We start from the raw sequence: 27441 nt of genomic DNA, 5'->3' as shown, positions 1-27441 counted from the left end.
CAGGGAATCTGTTTTCCATTCAGGTGCCATTAAACAACTAATAACTTTCACACTTAAAATAACTAAATCCTTCAAGATGTGTGGGGACCACTTGCCTCTTGCTTACAGCTCTACTGGAGTCTGAGCAGTTTTAGTATTGACACTATTTCTGTGCTGAGTTTTAATAACTGCTTTCATTCATTGAGGAGTTGCAATATACCTTGTCATTAACAGCTGTTCTTCAGAAAGCTAAATAGCTGGCAAAGTACTTCCAGATCGTAGTGTCTTGCCAAGTCTTTTGCTAATCAGTAAGCACTGCAGTCAATACAAATAGGAACTCTGACTCTGCGTCATCCTCCAACTAGTCAGCACTGTCACAAAAGGAAAAACAAGAAATAACAAAACAAAGCCAGGAGCTTCTTATAACCCAACCCGTCTGTTGTGTCATGCAGACATAAATGCTAAAATGCAAATCTTAGTATAGCTTTAAGGACCAAAAATATATTTTCCTGTTTGACCTTCCAAGCAATGTACCCCAGCTACCTCCCTTGTTGTCTTGTGATGTAGTTCAAAGGCACTTCTATATTGTACAATGACATGGCAAAACCTACTTCTCTGTGATTTTGCTGCACAGTTCCCTTTCCTCTGACTACTGCTGTTCAGATCTTCCTCTTGCTCTCTGCTCTGACTGTGCTGGCTTCTTTGCTGCTGACTGTTACCTCTGCTCCCATGCCAACACCTCTTCTCTCTCTTTGCAGCACTATGAAACTAAAACTCTTATTTCCTGAAAAAAGAGCAAACAAGTAAGTTTGACTAAGCACAATGGAGACACAACTGTTTTCCAGCATTTACAGTGTCGCATCACACCCTTTCCTCAGGTTCACTCACATTCCTGACCACGCTGATGGGAGCATGGAAGCGCGTGTCACACCCGACTCACAAACACAAGACTACCTTGCGCCAACTGTGTTTTCAAGGAAAACTTAACCAAGTCAAACAACTTCTCCCATCAAACTTAAGCCCTAATAACAGTCATTGCCATGTACTATGTTAGGATTCAATCATGTTAATACCACCACTGGCATTCGGGTGTTACCAAGCACAGGAAAATGTGTTCAACTTCTGAAAAGGGCGATAAAGGAGTGGTTCAGGAAGTGAAGTTGTGGTATATTAAATCTGGACCAAATATACAAAGAGGGATTTCCAGGATCAAGTTCTTTATCTATGAGGTGTCAATTATTATGAAACAAGCTAACCTGAATTTTTGTTTTCTACTTGAAAGACAAAGGTATTTCTGGAATCGTAGAATGGTATGGGTTGAAGGGACCTTAAAGCCCACTCAGATCCAACCAATCCTGCCATGGGCAGGGCTACCACTCACCAGCTGAAGCTGCCCATGGACCCATCCAACCTGGCCTTGAGTGCCTTCAGGGATGGGGCACCCACAGCTCTCTGGGCAGCTGTGCCAGTGCCTCACCATCCTACACATAAAGAATATCTTCCTAACATCCAACCTAAACCTCTCATCTTTCAGTTTAAAGCCATTCCCTCATGTCCTGTCACTAACAGACTGTGTAAAAAGGTGGTCCACCACCTGCTTGTAAGCTCTCTTCGTGTACTGGCAGGCAGCAACGAAATATCCCCACAGTCTTTGGTTCTCCAAGCTAATAGTATAATCTTCTAAAAAAAAATTAACATAAACACAGTCCAGATATAACATTGAAATATCTTCATTTTCTGAAACATTCTTGTATCTGTAGTTCTATCCAAAATTTAATACAGATTTTCTTATTTGTTCTACAGTAACAGCATACCAGAAATTATATCTCCATGAAGAAGCTCTAATATAATATTGGCTGGAAAAATCTGGAATATGAGGCTAAGGACACGTAACTGTATAAAACACAAGGTTACTTGAAACTGGAAGGGTCTTTTAAAAATACTCCAGTATTTCAATGAAAATTCAGTGTAAGTCAGCTGAGACTTCTCCTTCTCATATTTGTCATCTTAAAAATACGATCTTCTGATGCAAATTCATATTATTCTTAATAGATATTACTAGACACTGAGAAGCTTTTACATCATAAGTAAACTGACCACAACCACTTTTTCACTATATTATCAATGCATCAAATATCGCAATTTAGATTAGCCTCCGATAGATCATCCAGAAGAGCTTGCTGGTTTTGCAATGTTTTGTTGCACATCCCTCAGTAACAGTGGTTTCACATGAGATTACATGGCCTATAACTGGGAATCCCCAAATCCTGAATGCAAAATACTGAAGGCGAAGTCGCATTCAGGATGCGCCAACTTAACCATACGAAACACTGCCATAGGTGTTTTAAGCCAGCACAGGCATTGTGTCAGAATACCAGATTTCATTCACTGATGCCTTTGCTGATAAAAAGGATCCCACTTCCTGCTATAAAGCAACTAACAGTAAAAAATTAAGCAAATATTTACAGAGGTAGTTCGGCGTGAAACCATTCTTCCTTGGTGAAGATCTTTGCTATGTCAATATGCAAAACAAAATAAGTCTGTCACAAAACTCTGCATTTGTTATCAGCCCATTCTCCTTAAATGGTAAGACTGTAAGTATTTTTCTTCATTATCACCCTGACAATAAATAAATTTGCAGGTGTGATTTTATCAATAAGAATGGCCAGATTTCACAATTTTCAGCCTGTATAAAAGAAAATGAGTAACAGAGAAACCTACGCAGCAGAAAGCAAACGAGCAGAACTTGTGAACCAAGGTCTCTTCAGCAGGGTTCAAGATCAGTTGGGTTGGATTTTATGACAGTTGGTATCTTTGCACTACAGTTCATCTGTTTCCTTATCTGCAAAGTTGTTCCATAATAAATCTGAATTTATTGCATGTTGTGCAACTCTGTCAGAGAACACACCTAAGATTTTTTCTTCAGTAATAAATACCACCCAACTGTGAACAGGAATTCATCATTCAGGAGTTCACTTGACAATCTGGACACAGCAGAAACATTTTGGTATTTTCCAGCAGTCCTGATGCAGCACTGACAATCCAACTATTTATCTGGTTTACAAACCACGATGTCTACTTGCTTTTAAATTGAATCATGCTTAAGAACCAAGAAGAGATTATGCAGCAATTCTCCAGTGAAAATCACCCGAGAGCAAAAAACCCCAGGGCTGTTGGGCAAGGACCACTATTCCCAAATCAAAGCAAGACTGCTTCTCATTCCGTTCTCTGTGTGGGCTTTTATTTTTAGTTTTTCTCCCATGCGAGAGTCTACATCTGAATAGGAATAAAACAACACAATGCTGTGATCAAACTCAGCAATATTTCTTGTTGCACAGTTATGTTGCTCAGCTTTCTCACTTTTAAAAGGTGTTCTGAAGTTTAGCTATCCCTGAGTTACGTGCTTCAGCACAAGATATCCTGAGGTGCTGGGGCAGAACTGGGAAGCTGCTGCTTGCTCAGGAACTCATAGAGAGCTTGTCTCAGGGGCTTCAATCTGGGCAAAGCAATGGATCTGCCTCTGTGCCTTTCCATTTCCAGCATCCCCAGGAGCAACTGGAGAACTGCAAACACAGAAAACTGGAGAAGTGCAGAAAGCCAGCAGGAAGAAATGACTTCTTTTACCCAAAATGAGTTCCTTAGCTGGGTTCAGCATGTGGCTGTGCAAAGCTTTGTGCTGGCACTGGGGAAGGAGGCAGCAGGAGGTGAAAGCAAAGCAGCCAGGCAGAGCTGGAGGGGGCTCCTTCCATGCTTCTCAGGCAACGTTGCTGATCTATGTTGACAACAGGTCATACAAAATAAGGCTAAATGGTTCTGTTTCACCTAGACAGCACTGTACTGTGCATAGATTTTGGAGGACTTCAGTAAATTAAATACTTAAATCCTGGCCTGAGTCTGCGTGCTTTCTTCAGTAAGGTCCTCCCCACTTCTGCCTTACCTGTGGGAAGGAAGAAGAAAGTCTGGTAATAAATTAATTTATTGGTGAAATCAGACCCTTTGTGTAAGGAACTGAGCTTCCTGTTTGGTCTATTCTCAGACCACTCAGGTTCTCCCTGTCTGTTGCCTACTGTCATATCCTTGACTAGACACTGCTAGAACTCAACTCTGTGCAGAAAAGCGGGGAATGAACTAAAATTTGACTACTAATATTGTAAATAAATTTTAAAAATCCCTTATGAAAACCATCACTGTTCCATTTCTGTGGCATTTTTGTCTCTATCCAACCTCAAGTTCTATCTCCAAAACCTTGGCCTAAAGCTGATGTTCTCTTTAGGACTCAACAAAAGCAGCAGACCAAATGTTATCAGATAAATACAACTGCTGGCAAAATAAAGGACCGGCAACCGAGATAAGAAGAGAAGTTCATCCCCGTGATGAAAGTTTTCCTTTCACTTCTCAGTTCTTCCCATTTGGAAACGATGGCAGTACCTGAGCTGAAAGTGGGTTTTTTATCTTCAGTAAATTAAATGAAAGTTCATAGGATTAATTGTAACTGCAAACAGCTTCAGCCTGGAATCCTCCAGCATCCAGTGTAACTTACACAAAGCAAATAAAAACAGGGTTATGGTTCTTCCAAATTCTTACATCTTAGAATCACAGAATGGTTTGAGTTGAAGGGACCTTAACGTCCACCTGGATTCAATCCCCTGCCTTGTGCAGGGCTGCCACCCACCAGCTCAGGCTGCCCAGAGCCCCATCCAACTCAATCTTGAGCATCTCCAGGGATGGGGCACCCACAGCTATCTGGGCAGTCTGTACCAGTGAACTTGATTTCTAGTTTGAAGACACTTAATCACAGCTGAGAGGAAAAAATGCAATTACAGCTTAAACGCAAATATGAGAAATTGTACCAAAAGAGCATTTGGATCAGTGGTTAGAAACTGCTTTCGAACACAGAGCAGACATCTCTCCTTCAATACCAAAGAACAGCTGGCATATTTGCATAATGTTAAAGTTATTACATGAGTTTTGAATAATCTCTGCTGAGAAGAAAATGGACCGTTTTGTTTTCTAGAGTTCATGACTTCTAGAGTCAAAATGGTACATTTACTTCCCTTGTAGCCATTTCTGGGACACATTTTGATGATGGGGGCATGTACCTCCCCATGCTCCAAGATCCACAGCTCTTCTAAGGCTGGCAGCGGCTGCCCTGCCTTGTGTTACGGCTGATTCACAGAACAAACCATAAGCCTCATGTTCTTCCCACTCTCCTGTCTGAAAATACAGCAGAAGACAGCAACCACCACCCTTCCAACATTGCCCACAGGTCAGAGCTGTGTACACTTATGGGAGACAGACACATACACACATTCCCCATCCATTTCTCTAGGGGCTTGGTTAAAAACAACAGCAACAAAAGAAACAAGGGAGAAATAAAAGCGAGAATGGACTCCATTAGTTTGCAAAAGGACAGGCAAAGGAAAACAAGGAATAAAAATGTTAGGCGGGAAAAAGCAAAAAAAAAAAAAATATTTCTAGAAGAAACAAGACCACAGCTCTGCAAGAAACTGAGAAAGTGCTCTGTGAAGAGGGAAAACCAGCTAGAGTATACAAAGAGAAGAGTAATATAAGTCTGAAGCTTGTTTTTCCATAAAATGTAGGAGGAGAAGACAGTAAGCACATAACAGACTTCAGAGAACACAGCTCTTTCTTTCCTATGCGGCACCTCAGCACCTTTGATATCATCTTCATAAGCACCACAGAAAAAAGTAAAGATAGCTCTCAAGCATCTCAGCAATTTATTTTTAGTCTGCAACCTTTAACGGATGCTTTATCAATGCTGACCTCTAACCCAGGATTTAATGTGCACTACTACTCTTACATTCCCCAAATAAATTGATGCTCATTGTTTACTACATTTCAGCAAGAGCGTTGACATCAGTGTTTCAGAATCAGCACTGGGTGCTTCTGTATCATGTCTGAGATACTGTTTATTATGTACAGAAGTCCTGCTGAGATGCTTTCTCCCCCCCTGCAGTCAGCAGTCTTGGTTGGACCATGGGAAGTGACAGAACAGCCAGCAGACTGCTTTGAGTAAGGAACCCACCATTTCAGAAGTTGCTTGCTGCACCGGTCCAACATAGCTAGAATTAAACAACTTTCCAAATCTGCTGTGAAGACTGTATTTGAGATAACACATTATTTTTTTATGGGGCTGATCGTATGTTCTGGGCTACAGTCCGCAAGAAAGACAGCAGAAACAAAACTTGAGAACAGACTTTGGATGGAGCTAAGCCTTCCGTATTACGTATCACAACCAATTGGCAAACTCAAATAATCTGTAAGCAAATACTTAAGAGGACGAATGCTTGAGGGCATCAAAATTTATAAGATTTTTTTTTATTATTGGTGATTCATAGAAAATAAGTGGAAAACAGTAAAATCATTAGAGCTTTAAGTTCAGCATTTGTGCGCAGGGTCACATTTTCAATTTGCATCTCACTCGGTCAGTAAGTGAAGAAATTTCTAGGATTAGTGTTGGCATGCCCATTTCCCTTTCTAAAACCATTGCTCAAGATTAAGAAAGGAATTAATTCTATAATACAAGCCAAAAGTTTCCAAAAGTAATTGCTGCTTTGGTATGAAGTTCACCATTTAGTGGGCATGGTGGTGATGGGTGGATTGTTGGACTAGATGGCTTTAGAGGTATTTTCCAACTTTAATGATTCCATGACTCTATGGTCCTGATACCCTTAATATACCTTGAGAGATGCTTGAGCTATGTCTCTTTATTTTTCTCCCAGGAAATTCTCTGCAAGAAACTGAACAAGCCAGTGACTTTAAAATATTCAAAGCACCGTATGGAGCATTAGATTCACATATTAACATTTTTTCTATCAATAACCTACAATGCCATTGTTGTAAACCTGACACCAACCTGATATCCTGTATGTGTTGGTGCAAAGATTTTTTTGTTCACATATTTTTCTTGTCATTATTTTTCTTTTCTATTTGAAGCCGTTTCCCACTTGTATTAGCAAAGTAACAGAAATTAACTCGGCTGCATTGCAAATCAATCTTATCCACATAGCATTTCATTGAAAATCTGCACGTATACCATTTTAGCTGGAATAACCAATTAATATGTATGAAGTGCTAAGACTGAAAAACACTTCTTTCTTTAACCTTGCTTTCACAGACTACTGTTTGAAAGCCACATCTTCAACAGTGAAAAATTTGGTACTCACTCTCTTTCACTATTTCAGGCTGGGAAACTCCAAAGAAAATCCCTTCTAGGTTTTTAACTTACTGACGTAAAATTTGAAGGGAAAAACGCTCCTTCCATTTGCCATATGTTATAAGAATACGCTATTTTGAGAATCTTCATGTCTCTCAAGGTCATATAGTCCTTCTAAGGATTTATTTTCAGCCTTGTATAATATTAGAAATTGTATGTCAGCAGGGAAGCCATGTACCCTTATCAACTATAGATTTTTGCAGACACGAGATAACTCTTTTTTATTACAGGTTCTTGTGTCCTATTCCTGGACCACGTGCAGCTCTGTAAACTCTGTTCTGCTCCAGGTTTCCCATGGGCTCGAGTAACAGCCTGTCCAAGCCTCCTTCTTTCTCTGTGTCTTTCCGCAGAGCTCTGAATTCTCTTCTGTATTTCCATCTCGATATCCTCAAGTGATGCTGATCTCCCTGCTAGATGGACAGTGAGCGCTGCAGGTTGTGAATGGCTTTTGCTATACAACATGCTCCATGGGTCAGTTAGGATGTGCAGAACAGCTAGCAAACGATTAGAGCTTGGTTTTCCCCCTTTCCCTCTGCAGATGTACTAATGGGCACCGGTCTTCTGAGTGACCCTGATACTTAGGGAACTTAACATTTCTGAACCTCTCTTAAGTAGAATATTCTTGGGAAAGCTTTAGAAGTCATTCTTTTGTGAAAACATGTATTGTTTAAAAAAACATGCTAACATGGAAATGTCAGCATGAAGAAGCTTAAGGAACGGGGCAGATTAATGAGATCAGAAAACCACAAGGACAACAACATATGCACTTTATATTTGTGTGCCGCTCCAAGCTCTTCCTCAGACAACACACTCTTAGAAGTATTTTTTTTTTTAATTTGCAAACAATTTTGATTTGTTCTTATTCAAGTCTTGTATAAACCAGAAGAGATTTGAAATCAGAAACCTAGAGCTGAGCTCCAAGCTTCATTACACACATTCACATCAGTCCCATCACTGAGTGAAAAAAGGTCACAGATTACTTTCTGGTAAAGCGGGCAGACAGATAACAGGGACAGGAATGGAATGAGCACAGTCACATTACAGTCGTACTAAGTAAGTAACTGAGTGACTACACGCTGATCAGACATGCAAATTATGCAGAGACGTAATGCCATCCTTCAGTCACCAGATTTCGAAATGATCAGCATGTCACCAGTGTACAGGGTGGTGCCTGTGAGAATCCACAAGACCAACATTAATAAATTGGCTTCTGATGACTTATGTCAGTTGAGGGATCCTGTCCCAGTCATTTGTATGCTATATTTTTAAGGGGACTTCCAAGTTCCTTTTCCCTCACAAATACAATGATGAGAAAACAACTTACGTTCCACTTGATCAAACATTACTGAAAACAAGAAATCTCGTGGTGTCATGTAATATTCTCCTTCATACTCCAGTGATGCAAAATGCATAAAGCGATTCTTCCGAAGAGACAGTCTTTCAGCCATTTCTGCATTTGCAACATCTTCCTTCTGAAACAGAAAAGAATCCATGCAGAAAGACAGCTAGATTTGTAGATCAATGCTGTAATTAGAAAGAATCCTATATCTCATCTTGATTAACCTCAGTATTGTGTGGGTATCCGCAAGAAGAGACTACCAGAAATTAAAGCTTTTACAGCACAGTTCTAATGTACAGCATTCTTATATGACATTCACAGTATTTCTGGCCTCACTGAGAGCATGCTTTAACAACACAGCCGAGCCAAATTAATGGCTTGCTGTCACCCAAGGCTGTCCTTGCTTCCCACTCCCCTGCTCCTGGCCATATGGTCCTGCACCTCCATGCTGCCAGCACTGCTACGTGCTGGGGCCAAATTCAGCTCACTAACTCAGCAAAAAACTAAACCAACCAGACTGTGAATGGTATTTTGCCAGGTTAACAACCAGCTCACCAAAGGTTTAAACGTGCACCACATCTGTTCAGGACTCAGTCCTGAAATTGAGTATTAAGCTGTGGAACAGCTCCTAAGATGGGGGAACAAAGGTGTTATGGTGCATGAGAATGGAATACGTATTGAGCATATGCAGAATGGGCAGAATTGTTGAGAAATTAGAAGAAAGGGAAATGCAATGAAAGCATTTACCATAAAGTCAGAGACGGTGTCACCAAACCCAAAGATTCTATTAGTGAAGCAAAGAAAAAAATTTCAACACCTCCTCAAAAAAAATACCAACAAAAAAACTTGAGAAACTCGTGATGGAAACCATACAAGCTGGAAATACTTCTGAAGAGTAGTAACAGCACTTATGGGCAGAAAGAGAGGATGGAGACATAGTGAAACAGAGACATTTATACGTTAGGACTGTGAATAACAAGATACAGGATGATCTGGGAGAAACAACTGAACCCTTAGATGTGAAGCAATCCTAGAGCACAAGTGTGGACCTCAAGCTGTGGCCAGTGCCCATTCCACTGGAGGACATGTGAAGAAATGGTTCTGTGGACAGTGGGCCTTCAGAGAAGGGGACGGGGCATTTCAACTCTGTGTCATCAGGCTTCCTTTTCCTTTACCCACTGTGGTCCCTAACTGCACCATGTGATCTGGGGATCTCAAGGCAATGGGTACTAGTGGTAAAACTACAGCCGGGTCCTAGATGCAATTGTTATTACATTTATACTTAGTTACAGTTCTAAATATAATGCTGCAACCTGTCATTTAATCCTGCCTCTTTCACCTTTGTATTAGCATCAAGCACGTATTTCTCATGTTTCACAGCACAACACAATCACCTCTTACAGTCAGTTTCAGTGCGGTAGCTCCCCTCCAGCCCAGACTTTGCACAAAGGTGTGGGGAAGGAATGATTAGGAAAAAAAAAAAAGTAAAAAACAACAACAAAAAAGTTCACAAAATCCACATAGTTTAGAATTTAAACAGTCAAAATCTGATATGCAAAGTGAACGAGGAATGCTGCTTCCTACCTAAAGCCAAAGTTCTGTTTGCTTTCCATAAGAATATTTTGTGTTGATATCACTGTTTTACCTGTTTTCTTACCTCATGATGGTCTAAAACACAGGTTGCATTGTTGCTACGCTGTGATTCAGATCTGCACATCCTGGAGAAATGTTTAAAAAGTGTATCTAATGTACTGACTGCTTTTGCTTCCTTCTTCTTAAAACTTTGGGAGCCAAATGATTCCATAATCACTTTGCTAACAAGATCCAACACATGTTGCAGGTATCAAATGAATAGTTCATAGTTGTAGGCTATTAACATGCAGCGTTCTTACAAAAATCATCATCCTTTCAAAATAACATCAGCAATTTTTGCCCTGTGGGGAATTAAAACATGGAAAATTGCTTCACAGCTGTCCTTTACCTGAAATGATGGGACGAGGAACGATTTTTTCTGCACAAACACAGAATAAAAACGTTTAGACGACGTAAATGGCAAACCCTACAATACCTTCATACCATCTGCACTCTCAAGCACCCGAAGTCTTGTAATTTGTCTGAATCCTGTCTAAAGCTAAACTTCATAACTGAAGTCAAAGCACTGAATTTCATCAACTGAAAATTTTAACCAAAATAGACTGGTACAAGTTTACATGTTAACAAACGAACAGTGCCTTGTATCCAGAAAAATGTGTATTGCATCAGAATGGTAATGCATGACTACAAATCCACCGAGCTCCATTCAAGAAGTAAGCATTCCTGATCTGCAAGCCAGCCTTGGGAACAAGGCCTATTTCCTATTAAAGTCATCTTCAAATACTAGCATAACTGATGAAAGCAAACCTTACAGGTTGAAATGCATCAACCGTATCAACCCCTACTATTTTTAAAAACCTTCTGCAATACTTTTTAAGTCCTGTCCCTGTATGAGGATCTCAGCATTTGTTAAAAAAATCCTAGCCCCTCTGGGGTTAGGATCAAGATCTGAGCCAGAGCTAAAGCAGAGTTAAACTGCTCACATTCTACCACTCTCTACAGAACCACAGGATGGCTGAGGCTGGCAGGGACCTCTGGGTCCATTGGCTCCAGAAGGGACACCCAGAGCAGGACACCCAGGGCCACGTTCAGGCAGCTTTGGAAGATCACCAAGGAGGAGATCCCACAGCCTCCGTGCAGCCTGTGTCAGTGCTCCATCACCCACACAACAAAAAAGTGTTTCTGGTGCTCAGAAGGAACCTCCTGTGTACCAGTTTATGCCCACTGCCTCCCGTCTTGGCACTGGTTATCACTCAGCAGAGTCTGGCTCCATCCTCCTTAGACTCCCCCTTCACGCATTTATAGACATATACTAGGTAATTATACTAGGTTAATGCAGGCTCCCTTTATGAGCAGAGAGGACAGGAGTTCTGGAGTGCAGTTACAATCATTTGTTTTCACTGTCTGTATAGAAAGTTCAGAAGATGAAGGGAGAGACAGAGTGACACAAAAAAAAAAAAAGCTGACCTTCCTTCTCTCTAACCATGCTAGCATGATTTTATTGCACGAGAAGGAAAACCTGGGCAAACAATCTGAGCATGGAAGCTTGGAGGAAAAGATTGGTCAGTGGGATCTTACAGATCCCAGCCTGAATGTGTGTAAGGAATATGTGGAAGTTTATGTCCAGAATGAAGGCAGCAGCATCAGCGTAAAGCTTTGTAATTACTATCTTTCTCACAATATTAATACTGTTCAAATTGGTTTAATACCAACTAAGAACTTTAGCTTGCTACAGTTGGCATCAGAAATACGAAGTTCACAATTATACTGTAATGACATCAAGAAAGTGATGACTTCTCAGGTGCAAGCTACATAACTTATAGTTTGACAAATACATTCAATATCATTTTAATTAAATTGAATGCAGCTGGATGTTCGCCCTTTGAACTGCTCCCCATCCAGAACTGAATAAGTGGACTTAACTAATCAAACATCAGTACAGGCAGACAAATTCGCTGCTATAGATGCAGCGGTGGAACAAAGAACAGAATGAAGTTAAACTCCCCTTAGATCTAAAAGGAAAAGTAAACGTTACCTTGTGGCAATATGCTCCAGGTTGTTTTTTTAAATTTTATTTTTATAATGAAAGATTATGTTCAACACGAAGACGCTGGCAAAACAAACGCCTCCATAATCTGCTGTTATCATTTCTGTTAGATTAAAAGGCAAACATCACTGTTACTTGCATTGTAGAATTATTTTAGGATCAAAATTATGTTTGCTTTTTTTTTTTTTAAATGTAATCAGACATTTTGTACAACAAAATTTCATTTCAAGAACAGAGATATATCAATACTATTGCATTAAATCCAGCAGTTTCAATGGAACCAACCACATGTAAATGCCAATGCACATCAGTACGTGCATTTATTATTTCTGCTACAATTCCACTGTGCTGAAACAGCATGACTTTAGTTTCTTCTCCACTGTTAACACTTGGTGCTCAAAAATGACTTCCTTGACCTCTTTCAAAAGCATCTAGCTGATCAAGGGACCTAACGAACACTCCAGTACTGTCAACTCCATGACCTTTGCTCAGCTATGTGGGTTGCAAATAGCTGACACATATAGGGAATCACCTTGGGTCTCAGGACAGTGCAGATGGTTGTGCAGGCTGCAATGGACTCGACCTGATGGCATACATAGCTGCTCCTGCTCTGAGCCAGCTTATTTCATTTCAGGACATAAAACTATTAGAGAGAGTCCAAAAGAGGGCAACAAAGATGTGAAGAGTTAGGAGGGAAAGGCATGTAAGGAGCAGCTGAGTGTGCTCAGCCCAGAGCAGAGGAGCTGAGGGGAGGCCTGATGGCGGCTGCAGCTCCTCACAGGGAGCGGAGGGGCAGTGCTGAGTTCTGCTCTGTGTGACAGCGACAGGGCCCGAGGGAACGGCATGGAGCTGCATCAGGGGAAGGGCAGCTGGGGGTGAGGGAAAGGGTCTGCACCAGAGGGCGGTGGGCATGGAACAGCCTGCCCAGGGCAGTGGGCACGGCCCCGAGTGCCGGAGCTCAGGGAGCGTTTGGACTGTGCACTCAGACATTGGGTCTGATTTTGGGTGGTCCTGTGTGGAGCCCGGGTTGGACTCAGTGACTCCTGTGGGTCCCTTCCAACTCTGGATGTTCTATGATTCTGTGAACCCACACAGAAAGATGGAATACTGCAGCTGGCCGACGCCTGGTGCTGCAGCTGAGGCAGAAGTGCCTTCCGCTGCAGGCCATGGAGTGCAGTGCAGAGGTACAAAACTCTCATAACCTAAATGAACTGTATGGGCATAGTTGGCTGTTTACTATGACTACTCTCCAAACCAAGAAAAGTCATTTCAGAAGGTGTTCAGGAGCTTAATTACAAAACTCTGCTTCAACTATACAGTTCTTTCCACCACACGGTGTTCGATGTCTCTGGACTACCAGCCATCAAGTTGTGGCTTCAGACAGCCCCTAGGCCTGAGCGAAAGCAGACTGACTATGTCAGAAAGCAGGCAACACAGGTTTTGCAAAGCAGGTACAAGACGTGTCGTGGCTAAATGCAAAATATAGTCAAGTCTGAAATAGCAGCTTACACGTTCTTGTAAAGCTGTAAATACCCTTCCATCAATGTTTTTCTCTTCACCAGTATGTATCTCTTCCGTCTTTGCAAGCAAAGATGCCTGGTGTGCAAAATGCAAAAGATGAAAATATGTGGGAAGAAGTAGAAAGTTTTCAGTTTTTTTTTTTTTTTTTTTTAAGATGAGAAGCATCCCTCTCTTCTCACAAGGGGATAAATGGCTGCGTTACCATTTTAATCAATACTCCAAATATCTGATCAAAGACTGAATTTAAATTATGTCTTCAAGAAAAGGCTGATTCAACCACTTAAATTTTAAGACTGATGTTCTTTTGAAGCACCCACTTACAACATGCAGAGAGGAGCTCTCTCCCTCTCTCTCAACAATCCTGTATCCTTCCCACTTCAATTAAGTCCTGAAAAATTTCCAGGTACTTTTTCCTGAGTCATTCAATGAGTCCTTCAGATAAAAACAATTTGACATTGCTGACATCTCTAAAAACACTGACAAAGCATTCATTTTGCTAATAAAAAATGCATGTACGTGGCAAAAGGCAGTGTTCTCCTCTTTAATTCTAGTCTACAGAGTTTCAAGCAAAGATAGGTATACAATGGGAATCAATTATGCATTTAAAATGGGACTTCAGATATTAAAGTATCTGTAATCAAACACCTCAGCGGTTTCCAAAAGGGCAAACTCAAGGCAATGAGGATACCAAAATTCACGTCTTCTTCGATGCAATGAGTGAGAATAATCTGTTGTGATTATTTGCAAAAGACTCTTGTAAGCATAATTGAAAACGACTTTGTGATTGACTTAGGATTATTTTTGTCTTTAACAGTGCTGTGTAAGAAGAAATTAACCAACAGAAAACTATGCGGCATTAATGTTAAGGCTCAGGCTGAAATTCCATCCTTAACTTGGTCTATTGTGTGCAGATACGGCAAGGGCACCCAGCCGTGGGTGTTCCCATGCGCCACATGCTCCGCAGCACCGAAGCACAGCCAAAAGCATTAGCACTGAAGTTTCAGCTTTAACTTGGAATTCAGTCCCCTTTGTGGTTTTATGTCAAACTTCCAGCATTAATTTGAGAATGTAAATGGTAAAGCTAGGATAGCGGATGGTAAATTAGAATTGAATGACCTGAAAAGGACTCTACAAGAATGCAAGTGTTTCCCTCTGCAGTAGGCATGATGGTCAGCTGCTAGTGTCTGTGGGCATTATTGAACACCATGGCCTCCTTGGCTTCCCGTGCTGAGTACTGCCTAAGAGCAGTAACGTTATTTCTTAAAATTAATTTTCAAATTTGTGTAATGAATTCGTGCATCAGTTTCTTAAATTAGCAGGCTAATAAAGAATGCATGGTGTTCGGTTTTTGGCTTTGATCATTCTTGGTATGGAACATAGCATGCTTAAGTTGAGTGAAAACATTATATGAAGATAAACCATTGTTCAGCTTTTTTCTTTCTAAATAATACATTTATAAACATGAAGGGTTACATAAATAAAACCTTGATTACTCTTACCAATGTGATTTTGGTAATGCTGCTAAGCAAATTCTGCATCCATCCAAAATGTGTACAACCTCGAATATCTGCAGCTGGGTATGACTTAGAAATGACTTAAAATAAGCTCATATATGAATCTCTTCTTAAAATTTAAAACAATTTGCAAGTATTTTTTTTTCTCATCTTTATTTTTTTCTGCATATATAATACACTACATTATCCAGTTCCTTTCCTTTCTGAACTCCTTTCCATATTCCTTTCCACATAATTTTCTTATTTTCCCACCGTATCCTTTCACCTCCTTTCCTCTGCCACTTGCACAACTTCTTCCACATTTCCTTTCCCATAGAGGGAAACATAAGTTACAAAACATTTTTTCTTCTCATCTGAAAATAGGATCAATCTGGAAGAGATAATTTGTGCCACTCATCACTCATTTTGTCTGCTGTAGGGATAACCAAACCAATGTGTAGGATGTAATTAAAATCCAGTTGGTGCCAGCAGGCTCTCTGGCAGCCTTAGGTTTGTTTCCATTAATTCATAATAGATCTACAAATGGATTTAGCAACTCAATATCAAATTTCTGTAACTTTGCAGTTAACTTGTGTCAGTACTGTATATCGATTTCAACTCAATCCAATTTGAAATGATCAAAATAACAGAAAATGTAACTTAACCTCAGACCCTGCTGCACATGTTAGCATACCTAGCATGCATGATGAATGCACAGAGGATAAAGCTTGGAGCTCAAGGTTTAGAAGTTTCATATGATGGAATGATTTAGAGACAAAAAAAGGGTCTTGACAAGACATCCATTTGATGCAAATATTTGACTTACAGAAAGCTCAGGACTTCAATATTGAAGAAGATATATACATTAAAAAAAAAAAAAAAGAATTGTGCTTTCACAGTATAGAATGTGAGCCACTTATTATGCAGAATCTCAACCAAATGCACGAGTTACCAAAAACAATATTGAGGTAAAGATGAAAGAAAATCAAAATGGTTTTATGAAATGATTTAAGCTGTATCAGGTTTTTCAACAGTCAATTTTTTTTACCTGTTAGAAGAAATCTGGATGTAAAATAAACCAGGAAAGAAGAGAAAACAAGCACTTATTTGGAGCATTCAGAATCTATGCCTTGGAGAAGGATGGTCTGATTATAGCCCAGAATAATGATCACAGTGACATCTAAATTCAGAGAATCATGGGATCCTTAGAGTTGGAAGGGACCTTTAAAGGCCATCTGGTCCATCTCCCCTGCAACCAACAGGGACATCTGCAGCTTGATCAGGTTGCTCAGGGTCTGATCCAGCCTCTCCTTGAAAGTGTCCAGGACAGGACATCAACCACATCTCTGGGCAACCTGTTCCAGTGCTTCACCACCTTCACTGTAAAAGACTTTTTCCTTATATCCAAACAAAATCTACCCTCTTGAAGGGTGGCTTAAAACCATTTCTCCTTGTTCTTTCACCACAGACCCTGCTAAAGTGAAGCTGTAGCTCTCCTTTAGATACTGAAAGGCTGCTGTCAGGTTACCTCACAGCCTTCTCTTCTCCAGGCAGAACAGCCCCAGCTCTCTCAGCCTGTCCTTGTAGGAGGGGTGTTCCATTCCATGGATCATTTTTGTGGCCCGCCTCTGGATGTGTTCCAACAGCTCCATGTGTCTCCGGCAGTACTCCAGGTGAGGCCTCACCAGCACAGAGCAGAGGGGCAAGATCACTCCCTTGCCCTGCTGGCCACGCTGCTTTGGATGCAGCTCAGGATACAGTTGGCTTTCTGGGCTGCGAGGGCACATTGCTACTCATGTCCAGATTCCCATCCACCAGTACCCCCAGGTCTGCACTCAACCATTTCATCCCCCAGCTTGTATTGGTAGTGAGGGTTGCCTCAACCCAGGAGCAAGACCTTGCACTTGAATTCGTTGAACCTCATGAGGTTCACCTGGGCCCAATGCTCAAGCCTGTCCAGGACCCTCAGGATGGCATCCCGTTCCTCTGGTGTGTCGACTGCACCCCACAGATTGGTGTCATCAGCAAACCTGACGAGGAAACACTCAAACCCATTGTCAATATCACTGATACGCTTTAGCTTATGCAGATTCTTCATTGAGCCAGTGGTTGTGTACTGGAACAGGCTGCCCAGAACTGTGATCACAGCCCCAGTCTGCCAGAGTTCTAGAAGTGTTTGGACAACGCTCTCAGACATAAGGTCTAATTTTTGGGTGGTCCTTTGTGGAGCTTGGACTAAATGATCTTTGTGGGTCCTTTCCAACTTGGGATACTCTATGAGTCTATGACAGGTGTTTGAAAAAAGTTCTAAGTATGTGAATGACTGTTTAGCAAATTGAAACTCTAATAATCTTGAGACCTCTGAATTCTCAGGAATCACTCATGAGACAGAAACGGGCTTCCTAAAGAACTGGCTAGTGCAACTGGCAGATGAGGATGGAGCAGCGCCGCTCAATATAAATACTCTGAAAGTAGCTGCATCTCTCTCTTGGCAATAACAGCTACCATTCCCCTTCCTTCTTTCAGACAGTTGCCCGGACAATTCTTCTGTCCCATACTGGCTAGGGGCAGCTAAGTTTGAAGGAGCAAGTGAACAGTTTATGTGCACCTAAAACCTTGACATTTTTGCATGAATATTTCTCTTCCACTCTTTATGTTTAGAACAAGCTGGTGTACACACAGCAGGTATTCTTCTGTTACTAGAACTGTTCCAAATGCAGAATAAAACTGGATATAAGGATAACACAGAAAACAGCCTCAGTTTGAAAGGTTTTTAATTTTTACAATTCAGTTCTAGAACTCTCATTTCTAGCAGAGCTCATTTTTAAAGTAAACTTCAAAAGAAGTCAGAAACTAACACATTTCCACCAACAGAACATAACAAAGGCAGACAAGGTCCACAAGCTTTAAAAAGACAGAGAACCAACACATTTAACAAACCATATATTTACACCTCAACTTGCAAGTTATCACACTGCACTACTTACTAATTCCACCTCTGTGGCTTGGATGCTGCTGAGCATGTCAGTCTACAAGGACTAAATTGTAGAATTGCGGAATCACAGAATCAGCAAGGTTGGAAAAGACCACTAAGATCATCAAGTGCAACCATCAAGCCATCCCCAACATGCCAACTAGCCATGTCCCTCAGTGCCACATCTCCACATTTCTTGAATACCTCCAGGGATGGTGACTGCACCACCTCCCTGAGCAGCCTGTTTGTACAGAGCACCAGGGGACATGCAGAACTGTCTGCTTACACTGGGCATACAGATTTTTAAGGTTTCTCAAGTTGATAGAAGTTTGCCTTATATGTGTGTTTGCACTGTAGAAGAAAGCACATGCCCCTTTTGAATTGCTTCTCCCTTTGTTTGGAAAGGCAGGAAAGTAGCTCTATCTGATCTGTTCTGAACTATGTTAAGAGGGAATCCATTAATTACATCACAGTTTAACATCAGCTTAACTGCATGCCCTTCACTTCGGGACTATGTAATTCTGATCTGAACTATTCCCACATTGTGGGTGTAATTGTGGTCCAACTCATGCCAACTGCAAGGTGATATATTTTTATGTGATGTTTTATAGCTTTCAGAGCTTTTTGCTGTCATAGTGCTTGATTCTGTAACAACTGTATATACAGGAAGAAATGGTTAATTGGCTTTAAGAGTAGATAATTGATAGACAAATTTTTGTTCTGAACTGGGAAACTTATGAATCCTGGAAATGCTGCAAATAAGTAGGAACTTACAAGAGAAAACAAACTGCTCATGGAATGAATGGTAGACTGATGGAAGAAAATGCATCCCAAAAAGCAAGACTGGGAGACGATGAGAAAGAGAGACTTTCCAATAGGAGAAATAAGCAGTACAGGTTCAAAAGATAACTAAAGGGATGAAAAGCTGAGGATAAGGGAGTTAGATCTGACACAGTATTATGCAAGCAGACAGTCCAGAATTTCACAGTGTTTAAAAAAAAGGCTAAATTTGCAATAAGATAGTATTGCAATTAAATGAATGTATTGTGTTAACATTTAATGGTTGTTGAATTTCACAGTGTTTAAAAAAAAGGCTAAATTTGCAATAAGATAGTGTTGTAATTAAATGAATGTATTGTGTTAACATTTAATGGTTGTTGAATATGTTCATAATTAAATATATGCATGTCTACGTATGAATAATCATAGAATCATAGAATCGTTAAGGTTGGAAAAGACCCACAGGATCACCCAGTCCAACCATTTGCCCTTCACCAATGGTTCCCGCTAAACCATGTCCCTCAACACAACATCCAAACACTCTTTGAACACCACCAGGGTCGGTGACTCCACCACCTCTCTGGGCAGCCCATTCCAGTGCCTGACCACCCTTTCAGAGAAGCAGTATTTCCTAACGTCCAGCCTGAACCTTCCCTGGTGCAGCTTGAAGCCATTCCCTCTAGTCCTATCACTAGTCACCCGAGAGAAGAGGCTGACCCCCAGCTCACTACAGCCTCCCTTCAGGTAGTTATAGAGAGCAATAAGGTCTCCCCTGAGCCTCCTCTTCTCTAGACTGAACAATCCCAGCTCCTTCAGCCGCTCCTCATAAGGCCTGTGCTCCAGACCCCTCACCAGCTTTGTTGCCCTCCTCTGGACACGCTCCAGGGCCTCGATGTCTTTCTTACAGCGAGGAGCCCAAAACTGGACACAGTACTTGAGGTGCGGCCTCACCAGTGCTGAGTACAGGGGGATAATTACTTCCCTGTTCCTGCTGGCCACACTATTTCTGATACAAGCCAGGATGCCATTGGCCTTCTTGGCCACCTGGGCACACTGCTGGCTCATGTTCAGTCTAGCATCAATCAACACCCCCAGGTCCATTTCCTCTACACAGTCTTCCAGCCACTCTGCCCCAAGCCTGTAGTGTTGCCTGGGGTTATTGCGGACAAAGTGCAGGACCTGACAATTGGTCATGTTGAATCCCATCCCATTGGCTTCAGCCCAGCTATCCAGACTATCCAGATCCCTCTGTAGGGCCTTGCTACCCTCAGGCAGATCAATACTTCCAGCGAGCTTGGTGTCATCTGCAAACTTACTGAGGGTGCACTCAATGCCCTCATCCAGGTCATCAATATAATAATAAGAGAGACTAGAAAGAAGATGGCTGTGGTAAGCTATGTAAAGGCTAAGAAAGAAATGGTAAATACAATGGCTTGAGAATTAAGACAGTGGTTGGTTTAGTGGTAATGGGAGCAGAGAAGTAAAAAAGAAAAGCAAACAACAACAAAAACAAAACCAAAAAAATAAAACACCAGACAACCAACTCTCCTGAGAATGCAGCACGCTGCCATGGTGCGTTGAGGCCGGCGTGTGCGCTCCTGGAGGAGCACTGGGCACGGACCGCCTCCCTGTCATCAGAAACAACTGCAGTTTGTGTATTTCCAAAACACTTTTCAGAATGCTAATCTTTTTGTAAGCACTATTGTTCACATGTTTGCACCTCACCCATGTTTTAAACAGTGGCTGAATAAGCAGTGCCTTCCAGAAAACCACATGGAGAACAGCCTCACCACAGCACGCTGCCTGCCAGATGTCATTACGCACTGAAAAGACAGAGTCTGGAACCAGCCAATTTTTAACCTGAGTCCTCTGGACTCACCCTGCCAGGGGATGTCCATCCCAGCACTGGGTCCACCGCAAAGCAGAACTATCCTGTGATTTTACCTTCCTGGACTAAGAGACAGGTTTCCATATGGAGGTTTAAATGCATCTCAAACCAGGATGCTTACATAAGGCTTAAAAAAGCTCATATCGTGCTGTCATTATATAATAATGAACAATAACAAAAAGATGACAATGTTAAGCAAGCTAGCCATTTTTTGATCTCTGTAAATGAGCATTTCTATTGAGTAAACCTGCAAATACTTTTAAAGGACTTCTTGCTCTTTATTAATCTGGTCAAATTTCAGAGTATCCCTTTTTGAGGGTTTAGATCAAAAGAAAATTCAGTTAAAAAACACAGTGAACTCTGGAAGAAAGCTCTGTGAGCTGGTGCTCAACTCTGAGACAGAAGCAATAGGTTTATTCCCCATAGAGATACAGAGCTCCTTGGCCACAGGATCTGCAGGTTGGAGCTGGAAGGCTCCTGTTATTCCACATGTGCACTGACAGTGCCACAAGTTCCTGTTCATCATGCCAACGTAGATACCACTTATGCATTGCTATGATGTCTGTGCACAGTAAAGAGGCTTAAAAAACAACTCACAGTCAAGGAATTAAAGTTTTCCAGTATGTTTTGTTGTTTTTTTTTAATGAAAAACAAAACAGGGAAGGGCATGCAACTGCAGGAACTCTTGCTATACATACTGTGAGATAAAAAAGAATGCATAAAGAATTGTTTAAAACAAAGAAAAGCCCAACTAATGGCCTATACTCCAAAAATAAGATTCCCCTAAGGACACATATTTGGGAATCCTACATGTGACAGATTGCTGGAAATACAGGAATACAGTGCTGGGAACGAGTCAGAATTTCCTTCTGTGATAATGTGACCATTACAATGCTAATCACATTAATGCTCCCTCAAAAGCTTGAAAATTTCCTTGGGGGAAGGGGGGAATCCAGGCTTTTCTCCAGCCATTTTATAATGACATTTTCCAAGACAGACGTGCAAATGGCAAAAAGAAGTACGTGAATTAAGAAAACACAAAAAGCAAGCTAGGCTCTGGGTTCTTCTGCATAAGCAATCAGATTGAAAACTGAATAAATACTTAGCTGAATCTGTCACTATACACTCTATAAAAAGTCTTGCATATTTTAAACCCCATTTTTACCTATGTTGTATGAAGATGATTCCTCAGTTCTCAGAGAGTCTGGTAGCTAAAAAGGTGGCATAACCGATAGGGAGCTAGCGGATTAGGTTGCCATAGAAAAGACATCTACCATCAAACCTCTCGAAGCGTTAACCAGCATCTGTGATGTGTGAAACTCTTCCCTTTTGTATACAGCAAACTAACACTATTAGGTAAAACTTCCATTGTGGTAAACTAATCAGAGAATAACAATGTGCAGAGAAAGAAAAGAGAATCCCTTCAGAGCGTTCCTTCCTTTCTTTCTCCCTTTCTTTCCACTTTTTAGTAGAGGTTTGGCCACATCCATGACAAATGGCCATCACCACACTGCACGGGTCAGCCTCGTGCTTGGGGGACCCAGCAGGTCCCAAGAGGGACCCAAAACCTACATCCGTCTGTCCTCCAAGATTAATACAGCCATAACAACAAAGGCACTTTGGCCACAAGAAATGTTTATACTATAATTAAGTTGTAAAGTTATATTTATTTCTCCATAAAGCTGCTGACTTTACTTCTAAACAAATCATTTGTTTTCTGGAGGAGTGAAAGAACTCGTGACAATGCCATGTGTAAAACTGGCATGGCTCAAAACACACTGTATTTTCCAACGACTGCACTTATTTTTTCTAGTCTCGCTTATTTTTTTAAACTTTCTACCTATGTGGAATTGTTCTTCTAAAACATTTTATCTGACACAGAGATAGCACATAGGAAGAATGGCTATAAAGAAGCACTGGAGAAACCCACAGTTCTGCCATTGCCTCTCTTTAATTAGCAATTTTCATCAACACTATCTTCTGTTTTCTCAGTGTTCTAAGTCAAAAGACTCAAAAAAGTGACGTTGCTCAGAAATCTCTAATTCTGCTTGTTCAAGTTGACATATTTATTATCAATTAAACAAGCATTACTGTCTCAGAGGATTTCCAAAAATTTGTGCAGTCTTTCAAGTCCTGAGTAGAATACCGAGTGCACCATACTCCGAGCTGATAAGAAGCACCTTAGCAGATTGCTGTGTGGGTCAGAGCTTTTATAATCAGGTTCTGGTAGCTTCTAGCAAAAAAAAAATCCTGCATAAAAAACCAGAACAGGTGACGACGTTAAGGGTACTGAAAGGAGGTAACAGAATCCTGCATTCATTGAATTCATTACATTTATAGATACATTTCATTTGCAAAGACAGAATGTCTCACTGCCTCTGAACTGGGCATCGAGGGCATGGCTGCTCATGATATTAGACTTGCATTAGAGAAATGTGAGATCCATCTTCTATTGAGTATTTTCAATCACGGTTATCCTGAAAGTTGGATGAAATACTGTAATAACGTAACAAATACCTACAACAGTGTAAACCTGGCGCATTCCTGATTACCACAGAGCTGTGAATCCACCATTTTTTACTACTGTTTATAAATTCCAACCTCTGATTTGAACTTCCCTTCCATGACGAAAGCTCGGGTGTGCATTACTTAATCCTCCCTTCAAAGCCCATCACTGCTGCACCAATAGCGCATCAGCGAGGTCACAACAAAGTGTTACTTTCTCCTCTGCAGCACCTCACTCTACAAAAAAAAAAACAAAAACAAAAAACCAAAAACTCCAAAAAAAACCCACCAAAAAAACACCCCAAGCCCTGTAGCCATTGAGTCATCTGTTTCTGTGTGACGTTCCGTGTAGCAGAGGTAAAGCTGTCTTCAGCCATCCTGGCTGCACCTTTCTGCAGCAGCAGCGCACTGCAGCAGGTCACCCAGCACCTGCTGGTTTTCTTCTTCAAGACCTCAGTGGTGCATTTATCACAGCTGCAGCCTTATTGGAAGCAACCTGGGCTGTTTGTACAAACACTTTGTGTCTTTGGGAGGTCCAGAACTCAATCTGATGCAATTCTCCCTTCTCCTCCCCTTCAGAATTTTTAAGGGTATTGCTACCTCGGGCTTCATTTGGGGAACAGTTTGAACACATCATTTAATTCGAGAAGGAAAAACTGCATAAAAACCAGATTGCACAGATTAAGTCAAATTAACGCTGTATTTGTCCAACCTTTGTTCAAACAACCTCTTGGAAACCCTGAGACCTCCGGCATGCCCACATTTTTTGAAGACAGACTGCCTGTTTGTAAATGTTTACAGTGCTAACTAAAAATAATGCAAGTTGGTCTTCCCCTCCTCCGCTTGAGAATATTCACCACCCAGCATTACCATTTTAAAGCACAAATAGATGACTGGATTTCTAGCCGATGATCAGCCGTGGAAAACAGACTCATCCTGGAGCTGTACTGATGCTTATTTCAGCATACATCAGGGGAACAGATTTCATCTTTCACTGATCTGTTCAAGCCTTATAAAACTGGCTTTAGAAATAACTCACACAAACAATGAAGACTTCACCATGCTAAACACATTTTCTAACTTAAGGCGCTGCTGAAATTCTCCAGAATAATTTTTCTGTGAGAATCAATTCCATCATCATAGAATCATCTTAGATTCATCTGAGCTGGAAGGTACCATTAAAGGCCACCTGGTCCAACTCCCCTGCCATGAACAGGGACACCTACAGCTCCATCAGCTGCCCAGGGCCCCATCCAGCCTGACCTGGAGTGTCTCCAGTGATGGGGTACCCACCACCTCTATGGGAAAGTTCATGTGCTAATTCACTATTTGCCATAACATTTCAGGATGACATACAGAGAAAGGGCCGAGAGCAGGTTAAGAGCAAAGAATACGCTGGTTGGACCCACCATAAAGAACATAAGCATAAAAACGTAGAATTTGCTTGATTTAAAAAATAGGGATATTATCTATTTATCTATAGCATCTGAAGTATTAAAGCCATTCCTTTCATACAACGCTAAAATGCAACAGTGCAATCAGTATGTACCTTGCAACACAAAGAAAAGGAGACAAATGTAATTAGTTGTGTCCTGCCCACCCCACCCCTACCCATCTGACTCCTGCTTATTAACTGTGGAAGCGTCCATTTTTGCCATGAATAGAGAGATGCCATTTCCCCTGCAACTGCCAAACTTGAAAATGGTTCTGGGGAACAAAAAATTAATAAAAGTGCTCTGAAGTCAGCAGTGAGATGAGGAGAAAGCAATTACAAGGTTGGTATTAATGAGCTCAGGAAAAAAACCCTGCTCAATTTGAATGGCAGTGAAAGAGAAGTGCAGATTGCTGAGGTTTCCACTGCACTGTGCATGCACTCAGCCGAGCTCCAGCTCTCCTTGCTACCATCTGCTTTTGGCTGGGGACCTTTGGGGAACATCTGCAGGGGAGAACAGGGCGCCAGGGTGCTCCTTACTGCAAGCAGACACAGTGCTACATCAACACAACACTGTCATCATGCTTTAGTATTTTTCCTGGTCATGAAAAACAGCGAAAACAGCCAGCCCAAATGAAAGTCAATCTATGAACTCAGTCATATTTAATTTTTTTGTAATGAGGAAATCTTTGGAGGATACATATGGCATTAAAGCTGATTATAAAATACTCATCTGAAGTAGTTATACTGATGTCCTTCTCACAGCAGGAGAAGTGCCTTGGCACACCTTCGCCCCAGCCTTGCAGAGCCCTGACTTGCCAGCTCAGATATTTCAGCTTTGTGACCTGCCAGCAGATGCACGGGTTTGAAAAGCACTTCTATTCAAAAAAGCAAATAAATGCACACCTGCCCAGTAAGACTTAACTCATGCCTCTAGCCCTGTCACAGACGTATTTTAAAAACATTTAGATATATGCCTGAACTTGGGCAGAGACGATACCAGAAGGATGGAGCTGACAGCACAAGCTCAGAGCTGAAGTCCATTTCATCCCCGTGGGTTGGGGCTGCAGGGTCAGAGCATCTGAACGAGCACGATGCTGTGCTTCAGCCCCAGCAGCAGCATGTCTGCATACATTCGAGCACTGGCCACAAGCAAATGCTTAGAAAGGAATAAAAATATTCCTTCAGTATTAAATCTATTTTGAGCTCCGGGACATCCTGAGCTGGATGTGGTTTCTTTTCATTTCATAGCCCTCAGTTATATCACCTTCTGGCACTTACCCAACAACTCCTCGAGTCCATGCAAACTTCTAGCAACTTTAATGACTTCTGGCACAGAGTTTCACACAACTATTGCCTATTGTGTAGAGCTGCACAATGGATAATAGACCCTGGGAATGTTCACTTTAATTCAAATTATAAGCTAGTACTGTGACTAAGGGAAACTTAAATGCAGCTGATTATTTCTCTCTCCAGGATAGATATTTAACACGCACAACTTTTTCAGCCTCACAGTAGAGGTAAAAAAAGCCTCTGTAGGTACAGTTTCCATATCATTTCATGAACTACTAAATAATAAGATGATATCACCACAATCTTTTTCATTAATGATCTGTCCAGGGATATAAAACTTCAATTCTAGGAGAAAATGCCATTTCTTTATCCCACTAACCAGTCCTTTAAAAATTCTCTTTTACAGACCACCTCTTAAGTCCTTTCTTATCCATTTTAATAAACATTACTTAACAGCTCTGCACACTGCCAAAATCCATTATCTTAAGCTGTAAATTGATAGCTGGAAAAAAATGCTTTAACTTTGAGCTGAATAACAGCATTGTGCTTGCTATATATTTTGTTTTCTTCCAAACTGCAGCTGCACGTTTCCAACTAAACGATACGTGGTTGTACTCAAAACTGATCTACTTTCTCACACTTTGTTGATCTCGTAGATCCAGCTCGAGCATTTTAATGATTGCAGAACCGTTCCTGAGGTAACATGTGAAGCTCTTCAGATCCGTATCTAATAACTGTATGGGCTACTCTTGAGCTCTTGGAAACAATGTGAAGTGACCTTATTTTCAGAAGTGGGTCAAAAGCAATGGAGTTGAAAAGCAGGTTTTCTTGTATTTAAATATTAAAGATTAATATGTTAAAAGGCATCTTTGGTTTAGAGTCATTCCTGAAGTGATATAGTAACTGGGGGCTGGTGGTTCTATGGTCACAGCAATAACAGAATCCATTTTGGTATCCAAATGGTAGAGACCCACAGCAGAAGATGACTTCTTTTCACTGACTCCAAGGCAGTGTAAGGACCAGGTTCCTCAGTAAGGCATCTAAGGGCATTAAATACAGATGAATAGAGCACTGTGTATCTCTAACATAGCACTAACGCATGGCAAGGCTCTGAAAAACGTCTGGCTGAAAACAAGGGCCTGTTTGGGAGGACAGGGGAGACAGAGGAGATCTGTGCATGGGTCTCTTCGCTCCATCTCCCTTATGGCTTGAATTTACTGTTTAAGTTTCCAGCTTTTAGCTCCATTAAGTCAGTTTGCTCTTTGTGGAGCCTCCTGCAGAAGCACTCGCAGATGGTTCACTCCCAGCCCATGCTCCACGTGCCTCCCATCACACACACTGCTGCAGACACTGAATAATT

At 41.3% G+C, this 27441-nt stretch overlaps 1 protein-coding gene across 2 annotated transcripts in view; it reads right to left on the bottom strand.

Moving 5' to 3' along the window:
* Positions 1-27441, bottom strand: part of MICU2 (mitochondrial calcium uptake 2) — a 138651-nt gene that overhangs the window by 54579 nt on the left and 56631 nt on the right. Inside the window, exons 1-2 of one of the 2 annotated variants that reach the window (XM_046903041.1) lie at positions 12184-15932; positions 8541-8688 (exon numbers count right to left, since the gene is read on the bottom strand). In XM_046903041.1, coding sequence (XP_046758997.1) covers positions 8541-8664 — 124 coding nt within the window. In that variant the 5' untranslated portion in view covers positions 8665-8688; positions 12184-15932. Of the gene's footprint in view, positions 1-8540; positions 8689-12183; positions 15933-27441 lie in introns of those variants that run through there. The other variant, XM_417140.8, reaches the window with a different exon arrangement.

The sequence above is a fragment of the Gallus gallus genome, chromosome 1 (assembly GCF_016699485.2).
Source record: "Gallus gallus isolate bGalGal1 chromosome 1, bGalGal1.mat.broiler.GRCg7b, whole genome shotgun sequence".
NCBI classification, from domain to species: domain Eukaryota; kingdom Metazoa; phylum Chordata; class Aves; order Galliformes; family Phasianidae; genus Gallus; species Gallus gallus.
The sequence above is the reverse complement of the archived record's forward strand: the minus strand, read 5'-3'. Positions and strand labels throughout refer to the sequence as shown.